The 22,739-nt window shown below is 51.5% G+C and overlaps 1 protein-coding gene across 2 annotated transcripts in view; it reads right to left on the bottom strand.

Annotated features, from left to right (window-relative positions):
- Positions 1-22,739, bottom strand: part of DLL3 (delta like canonical Notch ligand 3) — a 258,608-nt gene that overhangs the window by 121,459 nt on the left and 114,410 nt on the right. The window contains exons 8-9 of one of the 2 annotated variants that reach the window (XM_073321918.2): positions 12,723-12,837; positions 12,075-12,346 (exon numbers count right to left, since the gene is read on the bottom strand). In XM_073321918.2, coding sequence (XP_073178019.1) covers positions 12,227-12,346; positions 12,723-12,837 — 235 coding nt within the window. In that variant the 3' untranslated portion in view covers positions 12,075-12,226. Of the gene's footprint in view, positions 1-12,074; positions 12,347-12,722; positions 12,838-22,739 lie in introns of those variants that run through there. The other variant, XM_073321919.1, reaches the window with a different exon arrangement.

Below are 22,739 nucleotides of genomic sequence, written 5' to 3'. Positions count from 1 at the left end.
GAGAAGGGCCCTGTATTCAGAGGGAAGGCACTGGGCTCTCTGTCAGGGCAGAATCATGCCGCGATCCGCATTCAAGGCCCTGGGAGCAAGGCGCCCAATGCCCTTTGGAGTGGAGCCTCTAATTCCCCTAGTGCCCAGGTGGGATCCCAAGGCACCCAGGGTTTGCAGCTCAGGAAGGCGTCCATGATGCAGGCCAGCCTGGCCCTGAGTAGAGGGGAGACGCAGGCCGCGGGGAACGCTCCCGTCCCAGACTGGCAGTGGGGCTGGCGTTCGGAGATTAGGGGCTGGGCCAGGGAGAGGGGCCGCCCAAACTCACCTCGGCCAGGGGGCTGACAAGAACCTGGGCAGAGCTGCTAGATTGGGGGAGAGCTGAGACTAGCCTGCTCCTCAGCTCCCTCTTCCCTTGGGCTCCCCCATCTGTCTGTCTCTTGTCTTTCAGTCAGATGGTCAGCTCTTGGGGCAGGCACGGTCTTTGTACAGCGCCTGGCACAAGGAGGGTGGGGCTTACCGTGATACACCTAATAGCAGTAAAGCCATATAGTTCCTAGCACCGTGGGGTCCTGATCCGTGACCGGCTCCTAGGTGCTACCGTAATACACCCAATAGCAACAAAAATGTACAGCACCCGGCACAACGGAGTCCTGGGCCATGACTGCCACAATCCACATCATTAATCCACAACATGTAGGAAGGCACCAGCCCCTCACGCTACAGCAGCTGCCTCTCAAAGTGGAACGATTTGGGTCAGACCCCACACAACCGACAGGGATGGATCCGGGTTGGGGGGAGACATGTCTGAATCTGACAGCACAGCACAAAGACTGGGGAGCGAGGGGCTGGTTTGGGGTCAAGCCCCGAGTACGTTGAATGTGGCCAGGAATGGCATGTATTATGTGTATTACGGAAGAGGGGGGTCCCACCAAGCCGGGCACTATGCAGACTCGGAGAGGGCCCCTGCCCTGCTCCCAGGCTCACTCGCCCCTGGGCTGGCTCTCTGCCCCCCTGTACCAGGGCAAAGAGCCTCTGCTCCGAGTCACACGCCCGCTCTGCCCAGTGTTGGTGGTACCACAAGGCGGGTGGACGGGGATTCAAGCCCCCGGTGGTGGGAATCGCGCCGACCCGAGGGGCTGGTGCAGGGCAAGCACCGGGGGGGCTAAATCTCCAGGATAGATGCAGCCTGAAGGGTGATGGTGCTGCCCAAAGGGTCGATTTCAAAGGCCAAATTTAAAGCAGCAAAAAGGGGGAGCAGAGCAGAGGCTGGATGGTGTTACCTCCCCGCCCTCTGCAACCTTTCATCCCGTCCCATCTTACCCTCACCCCTCCTGCGCCCAGCTCCCTACTGCACAAACAGAGCCACACGGTCCTGATTCATCACCCTAGGAGACGGCAAAACGACCACAGGGCCAGGGAGATCGCAGAAGGGTTGACGCAATCTATGCTCTGAGAAGGTGCTGCGGGTCGGGATGGAGGGACGAGCCGTCACTGGGGCAGGGCGTTATCCCTGCCTCTCGTCAGAGGTCTCACTTATTCAGGACCAAGCAAGCTCTGCTACAGCCCAATTTCAACCCCCTCAGCGCTATGGGCCTGGCCCCCCCGGCCTCATTGAGTGGGGCACAACTGCCCGCTCAGAGCGCTGGCATTTCACCCTCGGCCAAGGCTCCGGCTGCTGTACCCTCCGGCCACCCCTGGGCGACACGGCCCTGGAGCGGGCCCTGAACCCAAAGAGCCGAATATGCCCCGGTGACGTCTGCTCCAGCTCCCCCTGACTGGGCCTGGATCGCATTTACCCGAAGAGACTGGCACCAAAATGCTGGATCGACTCGGAGGATGGGCAGCCCCCAGGTCTGCTCAAACCGTAGGAATTGCTTGAGAGAGAGACACCCCCCCTTTGCCTTCCCCTTCCCCCCGCCCAAGCTCCACCCCACAGCAGCCGCAGCGCCCCTCCCCGACCCTTGGGCATCTTCCCCTATTCAGGCCCTTCTGTGGGTGCAGACCCGACCTCCCCTCCTCCCGCGAGCTGCCCCATCCATGATGCTAATGAGACATTGGTGGGGGGAAAGGCCCTGATCTCACCTCCCTGTAGCTGACACCAGTCCCGGGCAGTCCATCCCCCACGCCCCAGACAGGACCAGCTGACGCAGAGACTGGCTGGCAACTTAGAGGAGATGCTCTGCAGACAGTAGGGTTTACCCCCCACCCGCTCCGCCGGGGTCCATGCCCAGACATGCCCAGCACCACCCCCCTGCACACAGACTCATGCTGCAAAGAGACAAAAGACCTGTTTCTCAGCTTCCCCTTACCCCCCCCCACCACACTCCTCTTGTATTCGGTGCAGGGATGTGGGGGCTTTAAGCCCCCTTTGCTCTCCCCATCTTTTGGGGCGGGCCCTGATGTCAGAGCTACGTCCCTGATCCCACCCACTTGCACCCCAGAGGGTCCTAAGCATGACTGGCAGTCAGGCCCTGGGTTACTATAACGACAATTCTGAGACTTAGGGACCTTTTCTGCTCTCATTATACCAGGGACATGTCACTGACTCCCACGGGGTGACTGCTGATTTACACCGGGGTGAGTGAGAGGGGAATCAGGCCCCGACTCTCAGACACAGGTCAGCACCAAGTAAGTTCCACCCTGACCTTTGTGCAGGGGGCTAGGGGCAGAGTTAAGGGCATCTGGAGCCTGAACTGCATTTCCCGAGTTCCCCTCAAAATCGCGGCTTGCTTGGTAATGTCACCATGATGCTAGGGATGGGGCACTGGTGGACCCAGGGCCAGCTCATGCCAAGGCCCCCGGGTCCCTGCTGAACACTGAAAATACATGGCTGGGACCAGCCTGGCTCACCTGTATGTTAGTATAATTAAAACAGGTGTTGGGATGATAAGAATGTGTTTAGACTTTAGGGAATGCTGCTGGTATTCATCTGACTTATAACATCTGTATCCCCTATCATAAGGTAATATCTGAGTGTTTGCATTATAAGCCTCTGTAAATCACCAGAGAGGAGAGGGACATTAACCAGTCTGAAATGCTGGTCTCCAGCTCAAGGCGTTATGTCCCGCCCAACAAGGAAGGCCCAGCCACACCAGATGGACTATTGGGGAACGTTAAGGAGGACAAAATACTGTTTACTCTCCTCCCCGCCTAGTGAAGATGAGACTTGCAAATGGATTCCTCCCATCAGTGGAGTCTGCAGCTCAGAGCAGAAGCAGGGAAGGGAATAAAAAACCCCTAATCAGAAGGAATTGGATCTTTATGTGGCTTGGACTCTGGCGGGGCAAGGATTACTAGGCATAAGCAAGAGATCCCCAGTGCTTAGCCTAAGGACACACAGAGCTTGCTTATTATAGGAACTGTTATTACTTTTTGAAATTTAAGATTGGAACTCGCTTGCGTGTGTGTATGTTCACCTGCTTTAACCTTGTAAAGAACTCACTCATTTCCTTTGCTTATGTAATAAATCTCTAGATAGTTTATTACAGGACTGGCTATGAGCATCATCTCTGGTGTGAAAGCTAAAGTGCAATTGACCTGGGGTAAGTGACTGCTTCTTGGGGAGTGGAAGTAACCTGAATATTTCTGGGATTCTCGGTGAAAGGGACCATCTATTACTCAGGTAGGCCCACCTGGGTGGCGAGAAAGATCGGAGGACTCAGAGGGACTGCCTGTGAGTCCATATCAAGGCAGCGATGGGGCCTGAGGAGTTTACACTTGATAGTTGCTTGGTGAGATCTAGGTATAGCCAATTTGGAGGGGGTGCCCTGGTTAGGTAGACAGGTGGATAGCCCCAGCACCGGTACCATTTAAACTTGACAGTGTGAGTTTTAAACTCGACACAATGAGGGAACCCCAGTCAGAGGAGGGTGGTCTGAGAGCAGACCTTGAACAGTGATGTCTGGAGCGGGGAAATCCCCGAAAGAGAAAACCCCCATTCAGGAGCCGAGAACTTTGCTTGTAAGTTTTGATCAGGCGCCGGGGAAGGAGAGTTTATGGAGCCCAAGGACCCGCCGGCCCCCGGCTCGAGACCATCGCAGTCGAAGGAGCCCGACTGCAGCACCACTGGCGGACTTGCCGAACGGGGAAACTGAGGCAGCAGTGGAGCGATGCAGTCAAAGCCAGCGAAGAAGCTGAGATGACGACCCAGGAGGCAGAGGGAAATTCAGACCATGCCACTCAAGTTACATGAGCCGTAAAAAGGAACTTTCCCAACCGGTGAGTGCATCCCCTACAACACCCGGGAGTGGGAGCGTCTGCCCGCTTTATACAGAGACTGACTGCACAGATTAGCGAGGAAAGCCTGCCAACTTTTTTATGCTGTGGAGGAGCAGAGACGACTGGTACCACCTCGGGGGGTGGGGGTGGGGGACGACAATTTAAAGATGTCTGCCCCGAACTCTTGAGTCACTCCAGCCCCCAGGCATGCCCCCCTCCCTCTTGCCCTTAGCGGCCTCTCCTTGCAGCTCCCAGCTGTTTGCGGTTGCCTCTCTCCAGTGGCCGCAGCTTGAAGCTTGCCAGCTCCAGGGGCTGCCGGAAAGGGAGGGGGCCTGGCCAGCAAACCCTGGCAGAAATCTGGGGAAGGCACGTGACCCCATGTGTGTCTCCCCCCCGCCACCCGCATGCATTGCCTCTGTGGAGAAAGAGGATGCTAAGATGTATAAGAAAAGTAAAGGCAATGGACTGAAAAGGTTTCGGATTCCCCCGAAACCTACCGCTCGCAGCGTAGACACCTCTGAATGTTGGACAAGGTCACTTGTGTTGCATATGTAAAAATGTGTAAGTTTGATGAGAAAATGGATACGGGTCTGGGCGCCGAAGGTGACTGTGGAACGGTTTGATCTGACGGTCCAGGAGCAATTGTTAGAGGTAGTTACACATGAGAGGAAGGCAGTTGTCTGTGACAACAAACCATCCACAGTTTTAGAGGCTGTAGAAATTGCTGATGAGTATGTTGAATCAAGGGCCCACGAGGGATGGGGGGCAAATCCCAGGGGAAGGGAAATACCCCTGTGCCCCAGGTTAAGAGAAGCGGCTGGAAATAAACTGATCCCCAACTCTGACGATAAAAAACCCCAAGAGAGCCCAGAGTTTAAAGCCCCTACCAAAAGGACAGGCAGGTATTCCGTCATCACCCTGGGGCTCCCGGCCATATAAAACCAAATTGCCCCAATCTTAACCCCACCCGCCCCAGTGAACGCCACTACAATCACCCCAGAGGCAGCAGTCGGGCAGGAGGAAATTGAATCAGGATCGAACCTTGGGAGAGGAGTGAAGGATTTATTAAGAATGCTAAAGGTAAATGACGCAGGTTGTCAAGGACCGGAGGGACACAGCGGCTCCAGCCACTTTGGTCAAGGAAAGTTTGGTAAGTGAGGAAGACCGGTTTCCTGGTGAGAGTTTAACTATCTTAGCTTTGGCTGAAGGCCCCGGGACTCCCCCTTTCGCCAAGATTTACTTCCAGGTTGAGGACTTTGAAGGTGATATCGGTGTGGGTGTTAGGAATCTACTTCCCGCTGCTGTTTTAATAGGTAACGATACTGTAGCCCTGCTAGCAGGTTCATATCATAACTCGCCTCTGGAAAGAGTCTGGCTCTGCCATGGCTATGGACAGCAGGGGGCGCTGCAAGGGGCGGGGGGCGGGAAAACGCCCTCGGTCCTCTTATCAGCTGAAAGGCAGAGTTTGTCCCCAGAGGATGGGTTGGGAGATTGCCAGAGAATCTGCTTTTGAGTTCATGGAGGCTCACCAGGACAAGGAGAGGAAGGCGGCTCAGAAAAACACCCTGGCTGGGGGAGAAAAGGGGAGATGGTTTCTAGGAGGTGGTTGGTTGCACAGGGAGACCTCCACAGGGAAGAAAAAGAGCATCCTGGTGAGGTTTACAAGCAGGTGCTTGTGCCGGATGAGCGGAGGACGGAGTTGCTCAGGATTGCTCCTTTGCTGGACAGCTCGGCAGGGAGAGAAGCCGCGCGACACTCAAACAGAATTGCGAGTGGCCTCACAAGTTGGCGAGAGTAACAAGTTACCGGCAGAGTTGCACCTTACGTCAGAGGTGTAGGAGGTTCCAAAGGACCCAACAAGGGACTTCTGCAGGCATTGCCCATCACTAGGATGGCATGATGTTCATGAATGATATAAATGGCAGTGACTTACTTGACTCGTGATTGCTGCCCAGAGGGTGCCAAAGGGTTCCCATGCTGCTGGGGCAGAGCAGGAGGTGAGGGGTGTCACGTAACCATCTGGGGTTGTTAAAGGGACTGGCTAGAACCGACACAGATCAACGGAGAATCCAGAAAGACAACGGGCACCCTCATGGCGGGATGTTCACATCTAGCAACCCCCAGCCAAGAGGCAGGATATTTCCTTCCACCTCTCTGCAGGGACGCAGAGCACAGCCCCAACCGGAGAACGAAGAGGTAAAGTGTCAGATGGCAGGGTTAAAAGCCGGGCCGCTGCGGAGAGACAGAGCGCTCACTCGGGACGGACAGACAGACAGCGAGAGGGAGATGGAGCCAAAACACGCAAAGGAGGGTGTTTGCCAGAGGGTCTGGTCTGTAGATATTGTGGGATCCCTACCCGGACCTTCCTGGAACGGAAAGAAATATATGGACCGGTTGCGGAGGGTCCTGCCAGCAGCTCTAATATAAATGCTGAAACCGGCTAGGATCCTAAGCACCGTTTTAGCAGAGTACATTTTCCCCAGGAAATCTTGTCAGGCTCTGGTACAAATTTCATGCCTGTGGTTTCCAAGAGTTTTGTGGAGCGAGCGATATGGAGGCTGCTCCCATCAGCCAGACGTTAACGGTCTGGTAGAAAAAGATTCAACAGGGGATGTGTGTTATGTGGTGGGAGAACGACTGGGGTGTGTTGCTCCCGTATTTGTGTACCGGAGTATACCCCACCAATCTATGGGGTTCACCCCCTTTGAGCTCCTTTATGGGAGACAAGCAAGGGAAGCCCAAGATTCAGTGCAAAGCTCTCGGGTGGGTGGGACAGAGGAGACAGGACAGCCTGTAGGGGGGTGAGCATGTCACTTTGCTTTAAAGAGAATTTTAAGGCTGTGACGGATTGGAAGGATTTGGATGTCTCAGATGCTCGGTGTGACAGGCAGGCTGCAGAAAGGCCTTTCGCCCTCGGTGACTTGCTGCTAGTGTTGATTCCAGTGAGGAAGAACAAGATGCAAGATCACTGGGAGGGACCTTTCTGGGTGACGGCGCGTGAACGGCTGATGATGTAAGGAAGCTGCAGGGGACCTGTGCAAACAGTGTCTGTCAACAGGTTGAAAGCTTCCCACAAAAGTGTGGAGGGGGGTACTTGATTTTCTGTGCTGATGAGGGAACATTTCCTGCCCCTTTAATTGATCTGGTCAGGGAGAGTAAAAAAGAGACCCAGCTGGAGAGCAGCGAGATTTGGGAGGGTGTTAGACCCAATATTGGAAACACCACAGCCGGGTACTTTCCAACCAGCCAGGTTTAACTAACAAAGCAGGGCCTTCCACTGAAATGACAGGGCCCATTGTGCCAAAGGAACAGATCCGGGAGGAAGTGGACCGCAGGCCAGACACAGGAGGGATGGGGGCGTCTCCCATTGTGACGGTACCTAAAAGGGATAAAACCAGGAGATGGTGTGTGGATTTTAGAAGGGTGGACGCCATTCACCCAACCTGACCTTGACGCCACACTCTGGAGAGGGGACCTAGTGGAGGAGGGTGCAAAATTCATAAGCACTCTGGCTTTGACTCATGGCTATTGGCAAATTCCCGTAGATGCTGTGGCCTAGGAGAAGTCAGCTCTCATAGTGGGCTCTGGCCTAAAGGTGTTTATGGTTCTGCCTTTCGGGTTAATCAGTGCAGCGGTTCCCTTTCAGAGGCTCATCAAGGAGATGTTGCAGAGTTTGCCGACCTTTGCCAGGGCCGATGTAGACGACTTGGCTATTTTTAGTGGTTCCTGGCAAGACCACCTGAGCCACGGGGGAACTGTACTGCAGAGGCTTAGAGAAGCCAGCCTCACTGGCAAAGGGTCCAAATGCAAGATGAGAGGCCACAGGGGTATGTCACAGAGGACACAGGGCAAGCAGCAGCTTTGCTTGCCCTGACCTTTTAAAAGTAGAAGCATTCGGAATTGGCCTGCCCCGCAGACCAAGGAGCAGATCATCATTACCAGAGGACTGGAAAGGGCTCTAGTGACACTGTGGCCCCAGAACAGACCTTACAAAAAAAGGGGGAAGGCAGATCGGGTGATAGGGACCGAGGCCTGTAAAAAACCGATCCCCCACTGAACAGAACTATGCTGTCCTGGAGAGGGAACGTTAAGCAACTTGGGCGATTAAGCAACTTAAACCTTAACTGTAGAATAGAAAATGTAAGGTTTTAATCGATCACTCCCTGTTAATATGGTTGGACTAGATGACCTTCTGGGGTCCCTTCCAACCCTGATATTCTATGATATTCAAAGGGACCAATCCCAGACTGAGCTCTGCCGGGGTATGACGTGGAAAAAAATCTGTATCAAGGAAAAGAAAATGTAGTGGCCGATGCCTTGTCAAGAACAGAGGGACGCTGAAGAGTATGCAGGAGAGTCAGTGACACCCCTTCCTACGAAGTGTTTGCATTGGGGGAGTCATGCTGCCATGGTTCCCATTGAACACTGACAAATACATGGCTGGGACCACCCCTGCTCACCTGTGTGTTAGAATCGATAAAACAGGCATTAGGAGGATCAGAATGGGTTTAGTGTTTACTTTCGGGAATGCTTGTGAGCTGCTGCCACCATTCATCTCACTTATAACATCAGTATCCCCTACTGTAAGGGAATATCTTGAGCCTTCGCATTATAAGCCTCTGTGACTCTGTAAATCACCAGAGAGGAGAGGGACCTTAACCACTGGGAAACGCTGGTCTCCAGCTCAAGGCGTTATGTCCTGCTCAACAAGGAAGGCCCAGCCACATCAGATGGACTATTGGGGAACGTTAAAGAGGACAAAATACTGTTTACTCTCCTCCCTGCCTAGTGAAGATGAGACTTGCAAATGGATTCCTCCCATCAGTGGAGTCTGCAGCTCAGAGCAGAAGCAGGGAAAGGAATAAAAAACCCCTAATCAGAAGGAATTGGATCTTTATGTGGCTTGGACTCTGGCGGGGCAAGGATTACTAGGCATAAGCAAGAGATCCCCAGTGCTTAGCCTAAGGACACACAGAGCTTGCTTATTATAGGAACTGCTATTACTTTTTAAAATTTAAGATTGGAACTCGCTTGCGTGTGTGTATGTTCACCTGCTTCAACCTTGTAAAGAACTCGCTCGTTTCCTTTTCCCATGTAATAAATCTATAGCTAGCCAGTCCTGTAATAAACTATAAGCATTGTCTTTGGTGCGAGATCTAAAGTGCAATTGATCTGGGGTAAGCGACTAGTCCTTCGGGACTGGGAGTAACCTGAATTTTGCTGGGATTTTTGGTGTCAGGGGCCATCTATCACACAGGTAGGCGCACCTGCAGGGCGAGAGAGACCAGAGAACCCAAGAGGACTGTCTGTGACTCCATATCAAGGCCGTTACAGCACCTGAGGAGTTTACACTTGATGCTTGGTTGGTGAGACCGAAGGATGGAATCACAACCAGTACAGGGCCTATGCCCTGGTTCCTAACAGTCTGCACTGAGGTTGGTATCATGCTCTTGAGCCACTGCAGGACAGCTTGACAAAGGGATTGGGGGGTAGCCCGAAAACGATTCTGACCTCAGTGTGGGCCCGATCCTGACATCAGCTGCATCTGGAGCTAGATACACTCCCTTACACCTGGGGTAAATCAGATGTAGCCTTGTCAGAACCAGGCCCCTTCCCTCCATGCTTCCTGGGCTTCCCCAGGCTCCTGGGAGCTCGTTGGTTGAACTCTCCTGGCAGCAAGCAGCCTGGGCCGGCCTTAACAAAGAAATTAGGGCCCCGATCTAGCCTCACTGCCCTGCTGGACTCTTTGGCTCGAGTGCCCTGGGCTCCTTGATGATTCCCCTCCAGTGCAACCCAGATCCCAGCTGGATTTGAGTGGAGGAGATGCTAAGAGAAGCCCAAGTTAGGCTCACACTCACCAGGGAGCATTGCTGCTGGAAGTCAGGGAGGTGCTTCCCACACTAGGCCCCTAGCAGGGCCAGCCCAGATGTTAACAGCAGAACCCCTGTCCCTGCTGGGCCCAAACTGTGTCTTCAAATTGAGGGGAGGAACCCCAGAGCCCTTTCCGTGCAGCCTGGGGCTGAGCACCCCAGCAAGGACACCTCCGGCTATGGCCTTGCCCCACCCCAGCAGGCCTGGCGGGGCCCCCCCCAATAACTAATGATTGGTGCAGGTTACTCCCCCACAGCCTCCCCTCCCAGGAGGCAGTACAGGTGTATTATGCCCACAGCTCTGCAGCTGCACCTACTGCAAACCCGCCTAGCCCGGCTCTGGATCCATAATCCCCGGTGCCCCACCGAGCCTGTCTACAGAATGAACCAAGAGAGCCCTTGGGACCCAGGGACCCCTTGAGGCCAGCTGGCAGTCTGAAGTCAACGGGAGAGGTGGCAAAGGAAGGTCTCTACTGAGAGCAGTAACACATTGGTCGCCCTAACCGGCGCGAGAGGTGCGTAAGGATGATATTTAAGCAGCTTCATGTGCATCTGGTGCCATTACAAAGGGATCACGGCCAGTCCAGCCTGGAGTTTAGCTCACTCAGAGCCAGACAGATAACGCTGTGCCTTGTTAGTTCAGTCTGGCAGGCAGGTTACGGTTTTATTTTACCCGTAACCAGTGGCTTCCAAGACTTCTGCTCTACTTGCACCTGCTACGTAAATTGATCCTTGATTTCACTCCAAACATACCTAAGGGCTGGTCTCTTTCTCCAACAGGTGTTGGTCCAATAAAGACGTCTCTCTAATAGCCTGAGACCAACACGTTACAGCCACCCTGCAAATCTCCCAGGGTTGGAAGTGAAGCAGCGATTGGAGGTGAAGCTGGTACGCCAGGGGTGCTGTCTCTTTGGGACCAGCAGATCTGTGAATTCTGCGAGGGGCCAGTGGATCAGGGGATGGGCCGGCCACGGGAAAGCCTGGGGGCAGGCGTTGGCTGGCGCCAACCTGAGCGGGCTAAACAGGGAGCGCTCACGTTGCCGGTGACCCCCCAGCAAGTACAGACGAAGCTGTCTGACGCTAAGTGGGGGTGGTAGTGAGGTGCTGCACAGCTCGGGGGACCTCGGGAAGCATCACAGGCTGCCCTGTGGGATCTTTAAGAACTTGGGTCTCCCCGAACTGACTCCAGCAGCTGATCGGCACAGCTGCCTCCCTGCAGAGGGGAGGGGAGGAGAGACCCTCATTCTCACTGGGTTTCTCCCTCTCTCTCTGCAGCCAGCTGCTGGACGAGAGCTCAGCACCACCAAACCCATGCTGGAGTGGACGGCAGCGCCGGGCAGCGTGGTGCCAGGGGGAGTTTTTACGTGTTAAGGATGGAGCCAGAGCTCAGCGAATCAGGTGTGACTCCCACCCACCCCAGCACAGACCCTGTTTTTTTATCAGCAGCTCCCACATGTACGCACACTGCATCCGCCACCCAATGCTGCAAAACCAGGGGCCACTCCACAATGGGGGAACACCCGGAGCCCCAGAGCCCGCATCGACACCCCCTCCCCCCATTTGCTTGGCGTGGCAGCCCCCATTGTAACTCTGGCATCAGTCAGAGTGGTTCCATCTCTCTTCCTGCAGGTGCACCCATGGGGGTGTTTTAAGGGTGTATGCAGGCCGTCTGGGTTGAGCGAGCCTAGCATTCAGGGTGGGAGAAGGGTAGCAAAGCAGCCCAGACGCCAAGCGATGGGGGGAAGAGGTGGGGGAGAGGCTGGCTCACACACTGGAAGCTCTTAGCGTGATATGGACAGAGACCTGACCCTGTGGGGTGGGGAATACAGACTTGGGGTGAAGGCAGAGTTCCTACACACGCTGGCCCCTCCCCAGGGCCCAACACCCCAAAGGGGAGGTTACCAACACTAAACATGGGCTCGACTGGTGCTGGCGAGTGCTCACTCCCCACAGGGCCCCTGGGGGCAATATGAGGATATAATGCCCCCAGCTACAATAGCTCCACCCTTGCACCTGCTCCAGGCGAGTGCTCGCTCCCCACAGCGCCCCCTTGGGGCATGAGGGGACATAACACCCCAGGTACCATAACTCCAGTTCTGCACCTGCTCCAGGCGAGTGCTCACTCCCCACAGCGCCCCCCAGGGGCATTAAGGGGGTATAATGCCCCAGGTACCACAGCTCTGCTGCTGCAGCTGCTCCAAGCCATCCCAACCCGACCCATGGGATTCAGCAAAAGCAGCCGGCTTTGCGTTCTGCCCGAAAAACACCTGGAAAGGAAAGTGATGAGCTTATACTTGGCCGCCCGCAGGGGGCGCTGCTGCCAGCATGCAATGCAGCCGCTCTAAAGCTGCCTCAACAGCCCCCCGCCTCCCCCATGGGTAGACACTGCTGGCAGTTCCTACCCATTGCAATCACCCACCCCACACACATACACCCACCCACTGGTCTTAGCTTCATGCACTTTGGGGTCATGCATGTTACCCCCACCGCCCCAGAGGAGCGGGCATGCGGCTCAGGGTGGGGCTGGGGCGGCAGGAAGCGCGCGCTATGGGTTTGCAGGGCTGGCTGGGTTAGGGAGTGGCAGGGGTGGCGAGGAACAAGCGGGAGAGGGGAGGTCGCAAGCGCACCGCGTATCTTCATTACCTCGGTGGCAAAGATGCACGGCTCTGTCTGGTCCGGGATAATATAAATAGGGCGATAGGGGCCGTCTTTGGGGTACCCAGCAGGGGCACGGGAGAAGATCGGCTCCGATTTCTTACTGCAAGAGAGACAGAGAGAGAAAAAAAAACCAGCATGAGTGATGGGGGGGAGTGGGGGTAAATCCTGACCATCAGGAGGCGATATGTGGGCAGCATCGTGAGGTCACGGCCCGTGGCCCCCGTTTGCCTGGTTAAAAGGGGAAATCAGAACCGAGCAGGGAGCCTGGAACCAGCGGCAGGATCCAGTGGTTGGAGCCCGGAACAGGGAGCCAGGACCTGCTGGGTTCTCCTCCCAGCTCGCTGCGTGACCTTGGCTGAATCAAGCGGACTCGGGGAATTATGTACCCAGCTTCCATTAAAATGATCATATGGACGGTGGTAGTACCTAGGTGCCCCAGGGATGGAGCAGGGTTCTAGGCGCTGTACATTTGTATTGCTATTAGGTGTATTACAGTAGTGCTTGAACCATGGGATCCTGGTCCATCCTTGGATGCCTAGGTGCTACCATAATCCACCTAATAGCAGCTCAAATGTCTTATGGTAGCACCTAGGAACCCCAGTCACAAACCCGGCTGCCACTGTGCCAGGCGCTGTACAAACAGAGAACAAAAAGGATGATCCCTGCCCCAGAGAGCTTCCAATCGAAGTATAAGACAGGAGACGACAGCTGGGGAGACGCAGATGATAGCACATGAGGAAACAATCAGGGAAAGATGGTCAGTAAGATGGGCTGGGCATGCTGGCAGGGGGACGGCAAAGGAGAACAATACAGACGTTTAAAGAGAGCTCCTTCCAACTGGGCTGCTGTCCCCGGCCTGACTGCTAACCCAGCCCCGAATCCCTGTGCGGATCTCCAGTGCGCATCTGCTCAGCATCCAGCCGGCCTGCGTCCCAGTCTCTCAAACCAGACAGGAGCTGCTATAACTCATCAGCTTAGAAAAATCAAGCTGCCAACATCTCCAATAGGGCAGACAACTCCCCCGCCCAAAATCCCAGGTCACCTGCTCCACAAAAACACACCTGGCTGATCTCTGCCAGGGGAATAAGAGGACATATACTCAGAGCTGTCCGGACAAGGGTACTTCCATCCCGCGGGAAACTCCGATTCTTTCGTTTTGGGGGAAGGGAATCAAATTTCCGCACAATGAAAAAGTTCAACCCTGAAATGGTGGGGTGAGGAGGGGTAGGGAAGGGAAGAGTCAACATTTCTGAAAATAGTTACTTTGAATTGTCCTGTGGGAAAAGTCACTAAAATTTTACAATTTTACAAACCAACCAACTAAACCAAACCAAAGCACACCAATTTCACCCACTCCCCTACATTTTGTCAGGAAAACATTTCATTCAACCAGATCTGTGGATGGGGGAAGAGGAATTACATTCTACAGAAGGAGCTACCTTCGACTCAAAGTTTGCTAGCCCCCGCTTCTCCGCCAGGAAAACATTCCCAAAACTTAATGGCAACACAGACAACTGGCTAGAGCATCAAAGGTATTGTTAGCCATATATATATTAGGCATAGTATACACCATGTTAATGGGCATTATGCACATGGTATTAACATACATTATACATGCATGTAAGTATTGGGAAGTTATCCATTACGCTCTCCCCACAATTCGGTTCACCCATGTAAAGAATCCCACCATATGTTGCAAAGCGGAGGCAGGATTTGGCTTTAAAAATAGGAACCCTGTCAAAGCCAAGACACGTGAACCGTGTGTCCCAGCACGGGGTAGGATTTACCTCCACGCCCAGCTCTTCTGCCAGATAGGATCCAAACCAGACATAAGCCAAGTGCAGAACACCACCAAGGTACGGAACTGTTCCAAACCAGTGGGTGGATTTTAGCGATGGATACAGAGTTTTGTAACTTGTAAAATCAGACTGTAAATACTACGGGCTGAAATGCAAATCTTTGAAGCACACCTTCTGCGTGAGGTGAATACACTTCTTTTCGTATTGTACTACTTTGTCCTTAGACAATAAATCGAACCAAGTTTGGTTATTTGGGCTCTTGACCAAATAATAACAAACCTTGAGTGCAGGGTGGATTGAAAAAAATGATTTGGGGGGGGGAATAAAAATAATCTGATTTTTATTCATTGCAATTACAAGGTTTTCTTTTTTTTAAGAAACAAAATCTGAATTGAATGCAAAATATATGTTAACGCCTAAATTTATAATCTCTTAAAACATTTAAATACAAAAATTAAATATGCTGAATCCACAAGCTTCTATTAAAATTACTGAGTTAGGGGCTGCTTTTCCATATAAAGAAAGAATCAAGGGAAAAAACGTTTAACTTTTGAGGTCAAGCTTTATAAATATGGCATGATAGGTCACGTACTGTATTAAGGACTTGTTTAATTTGATACAAATAAATTGTATCTGCCATTGCGCGTGTTTAATTTCATTCCAGTTACCACCCTAATGCAGTTTGACAAATCATGAGCAAAAATAAAATTATCTAGCAAATAAGCAAGATCACTCACCACTTTCCAACATACTAAAACTGCACAACTAAGAAGAACCTGAAAATACGAAGCTACATAATTGCTTAAATAACTACATATGGGTACAGTGTACCCTCCTAGATAGATGTACCAAATCTAGTATAAAGGCTCTTTCATAGATATTTAGGTCAGAAGGGACCATTACGATCATCTAGTCTGACCTCCTGCACAACGCAGGCCACAGAATTTCACCCACCACTCCTGCGAAAGACCTATCTCCTATGTCTGAGCTATTGAAGTCCTCAAATCGTGGTTGAAAGACTTCAAGGAGCAGGAGAATCCTCCGGCAACTGACCCGTGCCCCATGCTACAGAGGAAGGCGAAAAACCTCCAGGATCTCTTCCAATCTGCCCTGGAGGAAAATTCCTTCCCGAACCCAAATATGGCGATCAGCTAAACCCTGAGAATATGGGCAAGATTCACCAGCCAGATACTACAGAAAATTCTTTCCTGGGTAACTCAGATCCCACCCCATCTAATATCCCATCACAAGCCATTGGGCCTATTTACCATGAATATTTAATTACCAAAACCATGTTATCCCATCATACCATCTCCTCCATAAACTTATCGAGTTTAATCTTAAAGCAGATAGATCTTTTGCCCCCATCTTTTGCTCTAGTTCACTGTAAATCAATGTTTTTAAATGGTTCTATCAAGCAATGAGAAAGTCCCTTTGTTTAGAAAATAAAGGCACTGCGAATGGCTGAGATGGTTAAATCGAGGATTTAAATGCAGCGTTCCGCTTGATGATTTCAAATCAATCCACCCTACACGAGTGGAGGCAGATGACTGGCTGCACCTTTTAATCAATATTACTTAGGCATCTAATGATGCCGGCAGGCCCCAGCAAAACTGTCAGAAGCACCTAAGTACCTAACTCTCATGGGCACTTCTGAAAATCCCACCTGGTGTTTACCTGCGTCTTTAGGTGTCTAAAGGCCTTTAGACAATCTGCCCCCCTGTTCATAAGAACAGCGTTTTCCCCTTTAACGTTACAGTAGAAACAGGAAAATTTCCCTTTTCCGCAATGGCAGGCCCCGCGGTGCAGCTGCGAGAACCCGAGCGCCGAACGAAACTCAGAACCACACCGTGTAACTAACTAGTCTAAGGCTTGGCCGACACTCTAGAGTTAGGTCAACCCGAGGCAGCTTACATCAACCGAACTCTGCAAGTGTCTATACTGAAATGTCGCTCCCACCGATTTAACTTGCCCACGACACGGGCTTAACACCTCCTCTGCGAGAGGCGTAGCGCGTAGGCCGATGTGAGCAACGCAGAGTCTGCGCTGAAATTACATCGATTCTTGCTGCCTTTCAGAAGCCGGCCCGCAGTGCCCCACGCTGGCAGTTCAGTCGGTGCAAGCACGCCTGGTGAGACAAGAAGCGTCGTGTGGGCGTGCGGAAGCGATTTGGTAACTGCAGGTGGCTGTATGTCGCCGTAACCGAGGTCTCATAGACTCATAGACTATCGGAGTTCGAAGGGACCTCAGGAGATCATCTAGTCCAACCCCCTGCTCAAAGCAGGCATAATCCCCAATTTATTTTTTTTTTTTTAATTTTTTTTGCCCAGATCCCTAAATGACCCCCTCAAGGATTGAACTCGACTTAGTTTTGAAGTGTTGACTTGCTCTGATAAAACTGCCCCAGCTGAGGCAAACTGTGGAGGAAGGATTTAAAACACACACAGCATCACCAGCCCAAGCAAGTAAGCAATACCAAATCACGAGTTGGGCCCTAAAATCAGGAGATCGCGCATGCTTTGTCTAAAGACAAAAGCTGACCCAATTTAACTACCCCGGCTTAGTCAGAGAGGTACAACTGGCGTGTGGTCATAGAAATAGGGTATAACAATATTCGCTAGCTCTTCTACAGCATTTTTCCATCAGCAGGTCTCAAAGCTCTTTGCAAAGAAGGGCGGAATTATTATCCCCATTTTACAGATGAAGAAACTGAGGGGCACTAACTTGCCCAAGGTCACCCAGCAGGCTAGGAGCCAAGCCGGGATTAGAACCCAGGTCTCTGGAGTACTCTATCCCCCCCAGGCCACACTGCCTCCATCCAGGGAGGGGAATTATCTACCGTGATAAAAGGCAAGTCTATCCTGGTACAACTGAGTCCACACGAGGACTTGCACCAGTAGAACTGTATTAGGGTTACCATACATCCAGGATTTCCTCCAACATGGCCTCTTTTTTGATCCTCCGCCCTCTGTCCAGGCAAGATTTTTCAAATAAGAGGAAATATGCAGGATTTTTGCAGTGCAGACGCTGCAGCTCAGAAAGAGCAGTCTCCGCACCCGGATTGGTCCCTCCCCTGCATCCACTAGATCCTGCCCACCCTGGCCCGGCCCTCCAGGTAAGAGGAGCCACCAAGCGCCTCTCGGCCGGGCCACCTGCCTCGCTGTGGGGCCTCAGAGTCCAGCTGGGGTGGGTGACAGGGCCACCCTGGCTCCCTGCCCTGGGGAAGGGGAGAGGCCTGCAGGGAAGCCCTGACTGATGGGCTGGAACTGCGTCTTGGGCCTGCACCAGCCTCCCTGCCACTGCCCCCCACCGCGAGAGTGAAGCCGCAGGTATCCCCTCCAGCACCCCCAAATATCCCCTCCAGCACCCCCCCCAAAAATGGAAGCGGAAATTCTCGCCGAATCTTGGGACACCTGGAGCTGGGTTTCTGAGGATTAAAACCACCAAATATTGCAAGACTTGCAATCGAATTGCAAACGTTGCTAACAGAAATGGACTTAAAAATAACGAGACGTGACAGGATAATTTTTTTTTTAAAACGTTCCCGTTTTAGTTGATTGCAGCCAACACGTTCTAGAAAGGTTTGATGTGTGTCCATTGCTGGATGCCGGACCTGTGAAACCTTGAGCTAGTCTTTCCAAGCAGCTCAGGGTGTTGGGTCCTGAGCGTTGTTGAAAATCCGGTTGCGAGTGTCACAGTGGGAGCTGCTGCGAGGTTTTGCAAATCGGCCTTTTCTGTAGGTAGATCTGCGGGAGCAGAAGTCTGGAAAACAAACTGCATGCCCAACTGCGTGTGTTAAAAGCTACACGGTGGGGTCTGTACCAGCATCTCCAAAAATCATAGATTTGTAGATTTCAAGGAGAGAATGGACCACGGTGCTCATCTAGTCTGAACTCCTGAGTAACACCGGCCGGAAAACGGCTCTCAATTAATCCTGTCTGGTCTAGAGCAGATCCTTTAGAAAACTGTCCAATCTTGGTTAAAAAAAGAAAACTGCCAATGCTGGAGAATCCACCAGGACCCTTGGCAAGTTGTTCCAAAGCTTAATTACTCTCACTGTTAAAATTCACACCTTCTTCATAAGGCATAAAATCTGGTCAGTGGCACCTTGGAAACCGAGACATGGAAAGCCCTGAATTCTGCAATGGTTAGACATACGCTCTGCCTTAAGCTTGCAAATTGTCCCTCTGCTGTCAAGGAGGGACCACAGTGTCAGGCTGGAAGGGGCTCTTGAGAGATAATCTAGCCCAGGCCCCCTGCAGCCCTGACAGGGGTTTGTCCAACCTGTCCTTAAAACTCTCCAGTGACGGGGATCCCACAACCTCCTTTGGATGCCTGTTCCAGAGTTTCACTCCCCAGAGAGTTAGCAAGTTTGTCCTGATATCTCACCTCAATCTCCCTTGGTGCGGATTACACCCATTACGTCTTGTCCTGCCTCCAGTGGTCATGGAGAACAGCAGATCCCCGTCCTCTTTACACCAGCCCATAACGTATTTGAAAAAACATATCAGGTCCCCCCTCTGTCTTCTTTTGTCAAGACAAAACCTGCAACGTTTTTTAGCCTCTCCTCCTAGGGCAGGTTTCCTAAACCTTGGATCCTTTTTGCGGCTCTGCTCTGGCCTCTCTCCAATTTGCTCACATCTTTCCCACAGTACGGCGCCCAGAACTGGACACAATACTCCAGCTGAGGCCACACCAGCGCCGAGAAGAGCGGGACCGTTACCTCCCACGCCTTACATACCACAACCCCGGAGCAATATTAGCGTTTCTCACAACAGCAATACGTTGACTCATTCAGTTTGTGACCCACTGGAACGCCCAGATCCTTTTCAGCCGTACGACCCCCGAGCCAGTTATTCTCCATTTTGTGGTGCTGCATTTGATTCTCCCACTCCCCCCACACACACAACCCCACCTTCCTAAGTGCAGCACTTTGCACTTGTCTTTATTGAATTTCCTCTTGTTGATTTCAGACCAAATTCTCTAATTCTCACGTGCCTGACATTAAGCATGTGTCTGACGTTCCAGCAGTACCAGGGCCAAAATCAGCACCCACTTTTAAGAATGTTGGCCTGTGCCATCTAAGGCACCAGATGCCATGGTGATGGGTGCAGCATGTGGATATGACTTTCACAGCAGCAGCACGGGTCACGAATCATAGACAATCAGGGTTGGAAGGGACCTCAGGCGGTATCTAGTCCAACCCCCGGCTCAAAGCAGGACCCATCCCCAATTTTTGCCCCCGATCCCTAAATGGCCCCCTCAAGGATTGAACTCGCAACCCTGGGTTTAGCAGGCCAATGCTCCAACCTACTGAGCTACCCCTCCCGAGTAAGAACCCAGGACGTTAAATCCTTTGTTCGAGAAGTGTTTTCTGATTCTCAGAGGGGTGCGATAGAAGGATGAACTCTAGAAAAACTGGGATGCTTTTAGGCCAGATGGAGCCATTTGATCATCTCGTCGGGTGGGGAACAATTGGTCCTTAAAATTAAGACACACCTCAAAATGCGGCACAAGGGAAAGCTTTCTGTAAGGGTTTTCAAACATACGGTCGGACTCTAAGTGAATGAGCCCCTCAAAGTCCATGTTCAAAGTTGACCAAAGAAAAGAAATGCTGACAAAAAGGGTCATCATGTTTTCCATAGCCCCCTCTCACCACTCGAATGAAAACTGGGTCTGATCATTCAATGTGCGTGTCTCAGAAAAGTGAAGAATTGCTAAATGGTACGATCGAGAGCTTTGTTCGTTACATTTGAATAATTTATCATTACGGACAGTGAGTTTTGATCACGTCCCTCGTGCCAGAAAGGCCTTGCCTGGGGTTTTGCCACCTCTCCTTTTATACGGAAGTGGATAAAACAATGTTATTGCTAACAGGACAGAAGTACCATATTGTGCCGAACGATTTTAGTAAGCAATACCCAAGCCGTAATGACCCGAAGCCCTTTTTACTGGGAAAACCCCAGCGGCAGAATGCCATGCCGCAGAACGACACTGAAATGGTCTAGATACCAAAAATCGTGCAAAGAGAAACTCTCGCCCACGTACTGCCTGGGTTACTTTACATGCTTGAAGCTGATTGGAGGAAGGTTGAGAAATACACAGTGAGGACAATGTATGAAAAGACTCAAGTGAACAAGGCCCAAATCAATGAACCACAAGGCCAGAAACTGAAGGAAGGGGACTGAAGGACCAGACCAGGGATCAGAGCTGGCTATGTCCTTCATGAACTCCCTGTGCCCCAAAATGCTGTACTCTTCTTAGTCTGTCTCATCTGTTTATTGTCTGGCATAAAATGTGCATTTGGACACCCAAAGTGACAATAATTCTGTCTGAAACTGTATTAAATAAAGACAAAAATCGATGAAGCCTAAATTGGGTGGACTGATGCCTCAGTTTCCCCACCTTACTCTCCCAACAAGCCCAGCCTCCGGCATAGCCCAGGCCAGTGACTATCTCCCGGTTGCACAGTGGTCTTCGGATTTGTCTGAAATAGCAGCCAAAGAAAAAACAGCTGATCCCCGCAGGGATCGAGGATATGAATCTGAAGGCATCGAAGAAATTTGGATCCTCTTTCGAAACACATTTGGATAAAACACTGACCCCCACCCCAAGAGGTCTCAGAGAATGGCCAGACCTGCATTCCACCTAAACGGGAAAGGGGGGGAGGGTTTATGTACATTTTTTCTTAATTCCCATAACTCCCTCCCTAAGGGGTTGAGTCCTGGCAGCATTGTTCGGTCTTGCAGCTTTGATAAGTTGTAAAACTGCATAATTCTACCGGAGCCCCATGAAGGGGGCGGTATTCAGGAACACATATGCTGTAAGTCGTTTAACTTTCATGTTATTGATTTTTACATTTTAAAAAAAAGAGACAAGTGAATCCCAGGTTTGCCCCCAGTTAGCTCTGTACTGAGCCCAGTGACTCAAGATTATTATTTGATATCCTACTCCTTTCTCTCACCCCGCTGCCCATCTGTTTTCAGATCCCCTCTGATGCGTCTCTTCTCCATTTGCTTATACCTTTCTTATATGCCCCCCAGAATATTTTAGGGTTCAGTTGGTAGGGAACAGACTTTGTACATACCTCATGGTCTGCACTAATGGGCCAACGCACAATAGTCAGCCTTGTAAGGATTGATACAGCATTCAGATCAGTTACTGTACAATGAAGTCACAGCATAATTTAATTAACACGTGGTCTTTCTTAGCAGAGTCCCACCTAACAGACAGTTCTAATGACAATGCTTCCTTGAGCACAGTTTAGTGGTTATAGCAAGGGATTAAGGAGTCGGACGCCTCGGTTCTTTTTCCTGGATTTGGGTGGGGAGTATGTCTAGTGGTTAGAGCAGGGAGGGCTGGGAGTCAGGACTCCTGGGTTCTGTCCCCAGCTCTACCACTAACTCAGTGTGTGACCTGAGACGATTTATGTCAATCGCTTCCTCAACCATAAAACGAAGACAAAGCTGGCTGAGAGGGGTCGCTCTCAGATGGCTGGTTCTGAGGAAGGGCAAATGATTCCTACATTTAAAAACTCTTCACGTGATCTGGATCTGGTCCTGCCCCCACGTGACCCCTGCTATACACACATGACCCCCTTACTGAAGTCACCACAGAATCTGGCACCACGTGTGTCTTTTGCAGCATCAGATACATTAGAGCCGGATGAAACATTTTTCCCCCCGCTGAAAAATAGTGCGACTAAGAAAGTTTTCAGAAACCAAACAAAAGAATAAATTTAGCTTCCCACTTCCCATCTCTCCTCTTCAGCCGTACTATTTCAAGGAGGAAGGGAGCAAGGGACGGAAAAAGAAAAAAAGTTTTGCTTTGTCTTTCTTTCTTAAGAAAAAAGAAGATCCCACAAAAAAAAGTCAAAAATGTCTCACGTCGTTTGAAATTTTTCCACAGAGACTCTAGAGCACTTTTTCCCCAGCTCTAAGACAAACTGAGATGTTTAAAGCAGAGACCTCTCTTCTCTCACTCAACTCTGTTCGTACCCGTGACAAAGCATAAACAGGAAGCTGATCTTCGTCTATTATGCCTTCCTACAGGATGCAGATCAGAGTCTGTACAACACAAGTCGCAGCTCGCCGTGTCAATATCACTGTCTGACATGTGATGTCATCATGTCCGAGCAAGCATCCATCCCAGTATGCTCCACAAACACAGCCTACATCTGAGAGTTCCTCTTTCCAGACTGCTC

The sequence above is a fragment of the Lepidochelys kempii genome, chromosome 23, assembly GCF_965140285.1.
Source record: "Lepidochelys kempii isolate rLepKem1 chromosome 23, rLepKem1.hap1, whole genome shotgun sequence".
Lineage (NCBI taxonomy): Eukaryota > Metazoa > Chordata > Testudines > Cheloniidae > Lepidochelys > Lepidochelys kempii.
This window is presented reverse-complemented; position numbering and strand designations above follow the sequence as displayed.